This window comes from Stigmatopora nigra, chromosome 3, assembly GCF_051989575.1.
Source record: "Stigmatopora nigra isolate UIUO_SnigA chromosome 3, RoL_Snig_1.1, whole genome shotgun sequence".
Classification (NCBI taxonomy): Eukaryota; Metazoa; Chordata; class Actinopteri; order Syngnathiformes; family Syngnathidae; genus Stigmatopora; species Stigmatopora nigra.
In genome coordinates this window covers 10,338,678-10,350,347 of record NC_135510.1, presented here as the reverse complement: position 1 = coordinate 10,350,347, position 11,670 = coordinate 10,338,678, and the positions used below count along the sequence as shown (strand labels likewise).

General features: G+C 38.0%; 1 protein-coding gene across 3 annotated transcripts; it reads right to left on the bottom strand.

Annotated features, from left to right (window-relative positions):
- Positions 1–336: 336 nt before the first annotated feature.
- Positions 337–10,815, bottom strand: cstf3 (cleavage stimulation factor, 3' pre-RNA, subunit 3). 3 transcript variants are annotated; one of them, XM_077712602.1, is made up of 20 exons: positions 10,585–10,815; positions 10,018–10,119; positions 9,783–9,878; positions 5,414–5,446; positions 5,003–5,100; positions 4,854–4,920; positions 4,706–4,740; positions 4,501–4,627; positions 4,356–4,433; positions 4,103–4,265; positions 3,896–4,005; positions 3,587–3,703; positions 3,273–3,491; positions 3,090–3,192; positions 2,825–2,894; positions 2,541–2,736; positions 2,083–2,233; positions 1,907–2,001; positions 1,773–1,833; positions 337–862 (listed from the first exon to the last, which is right to left on the bottom strand). In XM_077712602.1, the coding sequence occupies exons 1-20, from the start codon at positions 10,609–10,611 to the stop codon at positions 666–668; spliced, it is 2,145 nt and encodes a 714-aa protein (XP_077568728.1). In that variant the 5' UTR covers positions 10,612–10,815; the 3' UTR covers positions 337–665. The 3 variants fall into 3 exon arrangements, with proteins under 3 accessions (XP_077568728.1, XP_077568729.1, XP_077568730.1); XM_077712603.1 differs by having other exon boundaries at positions 337–859; XM_077712604.1 differs by lacking the exon at positions 9,783–9,878.
- Positions 10,816–11,670: the final 855 nt, after the last annotated feature.

Sequence of the window (11,670 nt, the reverse complement as noted above, 5' to 3'; positions counted from 1 at the left end):
TCCATTGTATGTTGGTGGCTGACAAAAGCTTTCCCACTATAAGGACAGTCTTTATAACATGATGACAGGTTTATCCAACATATAAGATGAGAAGCTATAGTACAACTGATTGAACAAGTGTTGTCTGTTTTCTAAGGACAATTGTAGTGCTGGAAAGATGTCAAATACTGCTCCCCAGTGGGGATGTTAAGTACCCATTTTCCTATCAGTGGCTACATTGTATTTCAGTCCTCTGTGAGCCATATAATGAAGTAGTACTGTCTTAGGACAATAGTTCTGATTAGGTTGGCCTAAATTAGTTTTTCAAGTTGATACCCTAAACGAAGAGACGGGGAAAAAAGTGATGTACTTAAAGTACACTTTTATTGAGAAGCACCATCTCAAGTTTTCTAAAAATATTTGCCATTAAAGAAACATCACAAGGCCAACAAAAAAAGATCTGTGTCACAACTGATGATGATGATTGGATTAAAAAATTTGTACAGTATCAGTCAGTCTTTCAACATAAAACACAAGGACACTCAGGCTTGAGGTGTGCTGTGTGAGTCGCTCCTGCACAGAGGTCACAGAGTTCTGCCACAGTCCAACACTCAACAAAAAACAAACATATCACCTCCTTTGGCCGCTTGTTACATTCTTGTATGATTCACGCAGTAGTTGCTTCTCTATCGAATCCGCTTTTGCTGGCGAGCCCGGTATATGTCGTGAACGGGGGGCGCCACACCTTTGTCATCTTCCTCGTCCGAGTCGGCGTTGGGCCTTTTGAGTGATTTGTTGCCGGCGTGGTTCTCCACGGCGCCGTTGCCCTCGCCGCTACCGTCGGGAAGTCGCCCTGTGATGAGTTCCACAGCAGCTTCGACTGCTTTTAGAAGGGATGAGTCTAGATTAATCTCACACATATTTGAAGTCCGGCATTCACAAATTCGAATTCAGGAGGATTCTGTTCTCTATTTAGTTTTTGTTTTTTGATCTATAATAGAATTAATGACTGCACAGGAAGGGGAAAAACCCAGTGGTGAGATATTGCAAGCTCATAGGGATTTACCAAATACTACTTGACGTGAATAGAATACAGTGTTCCCTCGCTTATCGTGGTTAATGGGGTCCGGGACCCCCCGCAATAGCTGCATTTCCGCAAAGTAGGCGTGCCCCTTCAAAAATGCTTAAAGAAACGTATAACACGTGCACAAAAGCACCACCAAGCAAAAACATCATAGTAGTCCGGATGGACGATCTTCTGCAGTTTTTTTGCACGTAAGAAACATCGTTATTGGGAGTTGTGAACATTGTTTTTTTTGGGTGGTGAAGATGCGCCTGTAAACAGCCATGATGTCATCAATGCGATTCCTGAACCATGTTATGTTTGAACCATGTCCTCACCATGTTATTGACCATTTCTTTGGCCTTTTTTTGATGCAATTACTAATTCTTATTGAATATTTTGTTTCCACCTCTTGTAAAATGATGTAATTTATAATTTTAACTTAATATCTTTAATTTTTTTTTCCTGAAAAAAAATCTGCGAAGCTCTGAGTCCACGATAGCTGAAGCGCGAAGTAGCGAGGGAACACTGTACTACTTTTTTCATGTACACACCCATTTGAACTTTCTTTTTATTTTCAAGAAATCTTTTACGCGATTATTTTGTGCACATTAATCAAATAATATTCAGAGCTTGTATCAATAGACTGATAGAGAAGAAGATGAAAAGATACCCAGACATAGAGAAAAAGAGCAATAGATGTCCAGATGGAAACACATAAATAACTTACTCTCGGGAAGCGTGCATCTCCTGAAACTCTCAATGAGCTCATCCACTTGAACAAAAGGACCCTGCAGAGCGGACATAATTTTTCAGATAATAAGATAAACCCAATGACCACTACGAATGTTTAGTATTACTGACGGTAAAACACATGGGCGGGGGGAGCAACTTCATTAGTAGGACGGCTACAGGGGGGACCGGGAAGACTCCGCCTGGCACGGGGTGAAGGCCTGGAGCTGCAGACACAAACGAGAGGCAGTCATGAAAAATAGTCATTACAACTGTCACGTTTAGAGAATTAGATGAGGAACACATACGGGCCATGTGGCGTGGCTGGAAGGGGATCATCTGATTGATGTCTGGTTTGGGGTACTCTGGTTTTCGGTCTGCTTCATCCTTTAGCGTAGGCGCGGAGGGCACTGCCACAGCCTCAGGAAGAAGGGCTGCCAATTTGGCACGAGTCACATCCTATAAACACAGTCCATCACAGAGCCACGAAGACACGAGCAGCAAACTTCAGGTTTGTCAGCTAGATATTACTTTTTCTTTTATTCCAATTGAATTTCGCCCTGAAAATTGTTGATTAAGAAATTGGTCCTAGTGTGACATAACACGGTGCCATAATTTGCAAGGACCTACTCTATTTGTTATTTATCAATGCCCACTAAAACTTGTTTCTATCGTAAGGGATATAAGTTATGAATACAAGGTTTTTAGTGTGGCAGCTTGTATTTACCAATACTATATTGGCATAGATGAGAATTAAAGTACACACCTTGTATCCCAAAGCCTTGAGTTCACTGTTGGAGCAAGGATACAGGTCCATGAATTTATATCTGTCCACAAGCAAGGCCGTCTCTTTGCCCTCATACTCCTCCTTGAAGGCAGTGAAGCGGCGCCGTTCTACCTTCAGAATACTGGCCAAGTCGCCAATGTTGCTCTCAAATGCCAGAAAACGAGCCCAGATCTCTCTGAGTGGATGAAAAGACAAAAGACAGTTAAAATTATGCCAGCCAGAGCAAATGACCAAGAACCCATAATAATCAATGATGCATGTACCCTGACTTCTCTGGTGAGAGATTTCCTGAGGTGAGGACCCGTTCAAACAGAACCCTGGTGTTGTTATCCTCTGCAGAGAAGTAGAAAGATAAGCAAAATATAATATGTAACATGAATCCCGGGTGAATTATAAATGCACTTTTCAGCTTTCTTAGTGGTAGATATTCTTGCATAATTCTTGATTTTCTTTTGCTTAAATGACAGGTAATACATATATTTGATCCCTATCAAGGCCATTCAGAAAATAAATGAAAACCAAACATACCGTTAAGATGGGAGAGGTAATCGATGTATGCGAGTATATATTCTGGAATGTCACCATATTTCTTCAAACCCAGTTCAAAAATCTTAAAGGCCACAGACTTATCCTGTTAAACAAGAAAAATTCATTGAATGATTCATGAAGCTTTTGTGTCACATTCTGGGTAGAATTAAAGCCAGGACTCACCTTGCTGCAGTAGTATTCCATCAAAGCTGCTGTGACGTACACATGGTGGCGTGTGCGGAGATCCTCACGGGCCTTTTTGAAGATGGTGCGACCTGATTTGATGCCCTCAGCCCTCCGGGCAAACTTCATGTACTGAATGTACACCAACGTGGGGTCGATGTCCTCGATGGCAATAAGTTTATTGTAGATGTTGTGCACCTTCTCGTGCTTCATACGGCTCTGAAAAATATGAAAAAGAAAATGAAGGAGACAGATTATCTCCGGTAAATCCCAGGTTGTTTTCATAGGCGCTAAGTCTTCTTTAGGCAACATACTTCTTCATAATCGGCGAAGGAGAAATAAAGAAGCATGTTCTTCTTGAGTAGCGTCCCAATGGCACGCTCATAGATGTTAGCAGCTTCATCACTGAATAGCTTGGAGTTATTAATGTCCTGGAAAGAAAAAAACAAACCACATCATGCTATTAAATGATTTTAAATGAACCTTACAAGTTACTGTGACACAAGAGAGGGTTATCGAAACTTTTGCTGGGCTCCAGTTTGGATCACAGATGGAAATTTAAAAAGTATACATAAATATTTAATATTTTGATTACAGCAATATGATAAAAATGTGTCTCTAACCCCTTTCTCCGCCAACAGTTTGCTTGACTGCTCCAGATACTGAGCTGACTCATACCACACATCTGGATGGTGACCCAACACCAGGAGGCACTGCTCATAGGCAAACATCACTGCAACGAGTTAAAAGAGTCAGGAGGCCCAATTTCTTGCTGTGCTACAATCTAATTAGCTGAGTCCCATGCGACATCGTGTCTTGGACTGAGTCACCTCTCTTTGTGATGAGCGTCTGATCTTCTGTGCGCAGTGGATTGCTTTTTTCCCACTGGATGTACTTCTTCCACATATCCACCTGCTGAGCCTCCTGGGGCGAGTTTTGGGGCGGCACCGAGGGCGCATTCCTGTCAAGCCCTTTCATCACAGTCTCATATTCCTGTGCACAACAGACACCCAGTAATTCAACATGGCCATTTTGACATTGAAAAATGATTCATTCTTTTACTGCCGGTGTGTGGGTCCTCACCTTTGCTACTCTCCTGGCATTCATGTAGTCTCTGCTTCGATCCTCAATCATTTTCTTGGCCAGGTGTATATTGATTCCCTGAGGTGGTAAATAACCCACTGTCAGTAATAGTGAAAACACAGTGAACCGAGATTGATGGCTTTACCTCCTCATATTTGCTATAATCTCTCCAGAGTTGCTCTATGTTAATCATGGGATTCACACAGCCTCTCTGGTAGACTCTTCGCACAGCTGTTATCCGCTGATTCTCTGCATATGAGCCCACAGCCTCACTGGTGGTACATAAAACAATATCAGAACATGTGTTTATTTACATGGTAGTCTACATAATATGATAATCAATCACTCACACTCCCTTGAGGAAATTAATGTAGTCGACCCAAATCTGTGAAAAAAGGGGCACCGCAAACGATTAGGGAACACTCGTAAACATTAAAAAATATATATATATATATATATGTATACACATCCATGTACATATACGTATATTTTGTGTACCTGATATGACATAATTTCCATGCCAATTTTATCTAAGGCAAAGTCGTATGCTTGGGCCATCTTCTCCCTGAGGAAAAAACAAAATGTATCTTACATTGATTGAATATTCATCAGCAAGATCAAAAAAATCAAATGAATAAAACTCTTACTTATAGCTCGGGAGCTTTCCTTTGGTCTCTCGCACGTAGGCGAGGTAGCATTTCCATAGGTCAATGTGCAACACTTTCATCAGACATCTTTGAAACAACTGCAGAGGGAGGTTTGAAGATTACACACAAACAGAATTCCTAGGTAAGCTTGGTATTGATAAATTTAACACTCACTAGAATCAAATCATTTTGAATTTTACTCCTGGCTCAGAAAAAGGCTAGTACATACAGAAATTAAAAGCATGTTAGATTGGAGTTGTTGTGGCCGGAAATGTGTGGAATAATATTTCTTTAATGTGGCCTTGTGATATTATTCAATAGAATATGTAATGAATGTTAATATGTCACCAAAGGGATAATAAATATCTAAATTAGGATGCACTCCAGTACTCCAATTATAAGGAGACTTACCTTTTCTACCTTGTCATAGTTTTTTGCCTTCACCTGCAATAAGATAAATATAAATGCGATATTATTTCATTAGTAATGTGAAAATCATGTGGCTTCCAGTAAACAGGAATTCTTTCAGATTGGAACACCCACAAATCTGGAGATCAACAAAGTGAAATTCACACAATGACTCGTGGGGGGTTGTTATTATGTGGAGTAGATGAGCCTTGAAACAATGGAAAGTGCAAGTTCATTGTAAACTCTAAATATGAATACAAGGGAGGTGCTAAAACATTGCCTCAAGGTTTTCTCAGTAGATATCCTCAGAATCAATAATCTGTGTCTTCAGCCTTGAGGAGAGGCTTGTTTTTGCCCTAATGGTTCCCCTAATTAAAAAGTGATGGTAGCAGCAGAATGTAGCTAAAATAACAAGCACTACAAAGATGCAATATAAAAAAGGGAATGTTGCACATTGACATGATTCCCTGGATTTATTTTTCAATGTGTATAGAAAGAACAAATTTAGGCAGTAGAGTGAGCCCTTTTATTCTTATAAAGTCAAACCAAACTACTTACATGACAAAAACGCAGTCGTTAAAGTGCCAAACCCGTAGTTTCAATAGGACTTTTATTATTAGATTTATTATTTTTATTATATTATTATGCATGTATGTTTATTTAACATATACCATTGTATAAAATGTCATCAATTTAGGTGAGCCCAAATGACATTAGGCCATTTAGATCAATTGCGTAAAAAAAAGCAAAAAACAAAATAACAGTACACAAATAAGATGCTCAGTGCTCACTGTATATTTAAAAAAAAACAGCAGAGACAAAAAGGTTAATAGGTTTAACCACATGAACAATTATCAACCAGTTGGTTGGTTATCAAAGTGCACTGCATGGTCAAAACCTGTAGAGCCACTTTAAATGACTGTGTCTCAACTAGTTTCTTCAATGAGTATCAAGTCAACTTTGGAAAATTGGATTACAGCCAAATAAACCGGTTCAAAACAACCTTGTCATGGTAAGAGGAGTTCCAAATATTTAGAAAAGCTTCCTTCTCATAAATTCGAACACCAAAATAACAGCTAAATTGAGCATCCCCCCCCCCCCCGATTCGCACTGATAGAATAAAAGGTAGGTTTTGTGTCTTTTTAACAAATGTGGGGTCAAACATTGTTTACAACTGGAAGGCTGGAAGAAAATGCTAATAGATCAATACATCAAAGCAATCATGCATATCTATATAAAAATAATGCAGATGCAAATAATTTATTGTCTCTGCATAACATGGAGTCTTTCACGTTGATTACAAAAAATAAATGCATTTGAATGCCCGTTAAATCCCCCTGCAAAAACACGTCTTTAACTTTGCATTTCTCATAGCGCCATTCCCAACCTCATTTTTAACAAACCCAGTAATATCCATATTTTAGACAACTACCACATTACAAAATGTGTTATCCAGTCACAGAAAACCATGTTGTTTCACCCTGAAACCCGATTATTAGTGAATAGCACCCACAATTTAAATGTGGTCATCTTCAAATACAAGTGACTGTAAAAAGTATACAAATCTGTTCAAATGCCAGGATTGATTCACATAACTCGGCCAAAATTAACCCTTTTGCATTCCTGTTGACTGCTATGACAAACTAAATCAAAAGATCAGTTGGCATCAAAATTCAACTTAAGAAAAGTACAGTTTTATAGTCTTCATTTAATCCCCAATGTTATTATCAATTTTGTACAAGACATCCCAAAAATAAACACCATGCTATCATTGAAGCTTTGTGATATCAACATCATGCTTTGGGCCTATTATTCATTGGCTGGAATTAGTCAACGAAGACAGAATTATTAATGTACGCATTGAAATAGATGATAGTGTTGGCCTAGTGCCTCCAGGGATCTACTTGAAAGCAAAAATTGTAAGGAAAAGCCCAACGGGGAAATTGTAAGACATCTGAATATCATGCAGTTTTAGTGCAAACCACTTTAAATGGTGAACTGTGTATGATTTAACATTAGTTTAAGACACATCCCAGTTTCAGAGGTGTGTACACTTGTGTAACCAGTTGATACCAGTGTTTATTACCCACCACCTTTAAAACCTGGTCTAAATTGTATCCAAACCACACAAGACATTTCGACTGCAATACGGTACTTTCAAACTATTCCTAATGAGTGGGGAAAACATATACAAACACATCCCAGCGGGCCCTATTTGTCTTTTGAACACCACAACGGCAAACATTGTGCAATGCATTAGTGAGGTACTTAATATTTTGACATGTATGATATAAAAAAGCGGATTTCAGTTTAAAAAAAGTCCATTATCACTGTTAACCCTATTAACATTGGCCAAGAAAAATATTTCCTTTTCTTTCGCACAAGTTAAAGTTAATCCTTGTTCAACTTTTGGTAAACGAGGTCCAATTTAAAACACTGCAGAATTACAAGTTTGCATCAACGGCAACAATTTTTTGTTGACTTGTGTAATTTCAACGTGAAATTATTAGTGATGACTCTACAGTAGATCTCATTAAAATTGTGCAAATGGGTATAATTTAAGGCTGATCGCTGTGCTTTTTAAAACGTTCATGCTTTGAGATATGGCTTTCATAGACCTAAGAATTGTTATTCAAGTTACTGTGGACATGCACTAATACGGATTATCAAGAAAATCCACACCCACCAATTGGGTGATGGATTTAAAGGATCTGTAGGACATGGCTGGCTGTATAAAAGCAACCAAGAGTGTAAAACTACTCTGCTCTCCTTAGAAATGCAGGCAGCCTTTTGAAAACTGACTATGAACAGGAAAAGGGGGGTGGGGGGTATACATTGACTTTCAGCACTTGACATACAGCAGACTCACACCAACTAACTACACACAGTAGTGGTTCACCTTGGTGCTGAGATATTTACATTGAATTGGTCTTAACTAATAACTACTCCAGATGAGAAAACACAACACCACCATACCCAAAATAGTTTGGACACATGGTAACAGATGTAGTCCCCTGCTTTAGTAGAGCCTCGGCCACAGCAAACAATCCAACATGAGACCATTGATTCCCTACCAAAACAATAAAGGATCACTCTCTGATCAAATATAGTCCCTACTAAAATAATACACACATTCTAGGAGGAAAATACAAGGAGATAAGGTATTATTGATGGCAGAATTCAAGCAAAGCCAGTGAAACAAACACAGTGGATAGTAAAAAATTAAGAGAGGTCCATGTTTTGCGTGCATTCTGATTATGTAAAATGAATCGATAAAATACATTAAAGCAATGAAGTACGCATTCAAAGAGCTTTGACTTTTGATGCCAAAATATACATCCGAAAAACAAATGTTTAATATAAAAGAGCAAAAAAACAAACAAAAAAAATTAAGTAAAAATGCAAATTATAAATGAAAGTCAGATTTATAGTATTTTATTGATAAACTACGCATTGTACTGAGGGGTCATAAAATGATGAATAATTTGGGGAAAAAAAGTTGTCTATATTTGAGTTAAGAATGCTATTAACCCAATCACTGCCCTTCACAGCGATTGAGTAATATGGATTGTATGTCTATCACTTTCAATGGCAACAGATGAGTTAATTTTGAACATCAGCCAACAAAAAATAAGAAATTTCCCACCAAGGTTTTTTTCTGCTACCTGTCTCTTGACGTCCAGCGGATCTTGCTGCAATGGTGGTGCTAATTTTCCAAAATTGTCCACTCTTTCTTTCAATTAGTTATCCCAAAAAAATATATAAGATGTTCCATAGTTAGAGTTCAGTTCAATGCTTTTCCTTTTTAAGATAAATAATCGAGTTTAAAGAGTTCAGTGGCTGCCTGCATCAGAAAAAAGGGCTGCAAAAACAAAAAGGAGACTGGCTTGTCATTTATAAATTCATTCAATGCGTACGAGGAGGGCAATGTATTAAAAGCAAAGTATTTGTTCATCATATTCCAAAAGAAATGACACAGAGGCAATAAATTGACACGACAAGTGAATAAAAGGCTAAAGCACTCCAAATACTATTAAAATTGTTTTAATACTGTTGCAAACCAAACATGCAACAAATGCATTTTAGCCCATTTAAATAATATGAGGGAAATAACTTTTAAATCCTGGGAACAAAATAGGAAACTCGCACTTTTATGTTTAAAGGCACAATCCTCTATACCTGATAAATAGGGGTCATGTAGATTTTTGTCAGTGAGATTATTCAAGACAACTGACAACTTTCAGCAAGGGTTTCATATCAAGAATTGTGACTTTAAACCCCATCGAACTATGAGATCATTTGTGTGAAAAGCACATTGTTGATCATGTAAGAAAACAAGGCATGCATACGACGAAAGAATAAAAATATTGACCTCGGCTTCAATGAATAGTTTCCAGAATCGGCCAGAACTTGGAAACTGTGTGACAAGTCGCTCATATGTCTTCCTTGCTTTATCAATTGGTTGGTTCTATAGAGGGGAAATGCATTTACAGCCACACAAAAGTGAGGAAACAAAGTTTTAAGGCTTTGTCAAATATCCCCCACCCACTAATGACCGTTATTATTTTAGTGCTATATACAGTAATACAACTCTTGAGTCACTAAACCTGTGCTTCTCGAATCAGAATGCTCCAAGCGTCAAGGTCATATGGATTTTCTTCCAACTTCTTCTCTGCTTTCTTCACCTTCTCTGGGACATACTCTGCCGCCTATAGTGGGAGGAAGAATAGCATGGAATTGTATCAGGCTATGAAGGGGAGAAGAATAAAAATTATAATATATAATGTAAGAAAAATCATGTATTTTTTAAAGACAGGATTACAAATTATTGAATTCGACTTTCTGTTTCCTAGAACAGCATTCCTTGTTGCATACCAGAGCGCTTGCATTTAATAACAAAGATTTCAGTCCAAGTATTTCAGTGGGAACGTCGCCATACGACAACGCAAACACACTAGCTCGTCAACAGGGTGTCGGATAGGATCTTCATTGAGACGTCGGAAAATCTTAACGGCATTAATGTTGTATTCTGGCACATTCAAGCATGAAATACAATGATTGCACGTTCGGAAAAAAATAAACATACATGTAAAAACGATGACTAGCGCAAGCCAGTATAATTAGCACTAGCATTTCTAAATGGGCCTATGCGACATGAGCTGAGCTAACTTTACCTGGTCGGCTGCTGGTTCTGTAGACATGGCTGGAAGAGTAATAAGGTGGTTAGAGAAGTACTGCAGTATGATTCACTAATACGCGGCTGAGTGAGCGAATTTTAACGCAGCTCGATTACACGCATTATCTTCGAACGGAGCGATCACGCTGCACTCAATAAAGTCTGTGCTCGTTTGCAAGCCGATTTTTTTCTCTTCTTCAAAATGGCGAGAGACTTGACTTCCGGTGTGCATCGTGTGAAAAACAATAGCGCTTCCTACCCAAACCTTACAAAATAAAACAGATTTACCCCCCAAATCCACATTAGTTCTGTTTATTTAGATTAATATTTATTTACTTCAGACCATTTGTAGACATCAGATTAAATTATTACTCCAACAAGTTTTGGAAAGTTCTCCACCAGATTCATATACTAAATTAAACATTCACAAAATTGACGGCATCTGGGGCACCATTGTCCATGTTTTAAAAGAAATAAAATAATAATACGGTTTTACTCAGAAACAACAGTGGTATTGTGTTTTGTGCAACCCTGTTTTATACTGAAGGCACACTGAATAATTATATTATTTGTGTTTATGTGTCCGTTTATAACTTTATATAGATATCTTCATACTTTGTGCTGCGCCTCAAGAAATTGAAGGAGATAAATGGTGTTCATTTAGAGCACTTTCTCTAGTCTGGAATGAAAAAGCCAATGACTATCTTTTTTCAAGCCTGATGTTTTGGAAAAAAATAACTAATTATAAATGCAGTCTCTTTTTTATTCTGACAAAGTCAAACCAATCATTAGGTATATCATTATATAAAGTATGTCTGCATTAGAACAAAATGTTATAATAATTGTAAGGAATACATTCACAAAATAATACACACATCAAATTAGAAAAGTATATCTGATATACATATTTCATTATATAGTCAATATGTGAATTCAGCTGGCCCTAAGCAAACACTATAATAAATTAAAAGTAGAAATACATGTGGGCTGTACAAACCTTCCACTCTAAATCCTGGAATTGCCACAATGTGTCATGGGGATTTCCACAGCTCCAATTTCCTGACCATTGCGCGTCATTGTTTGT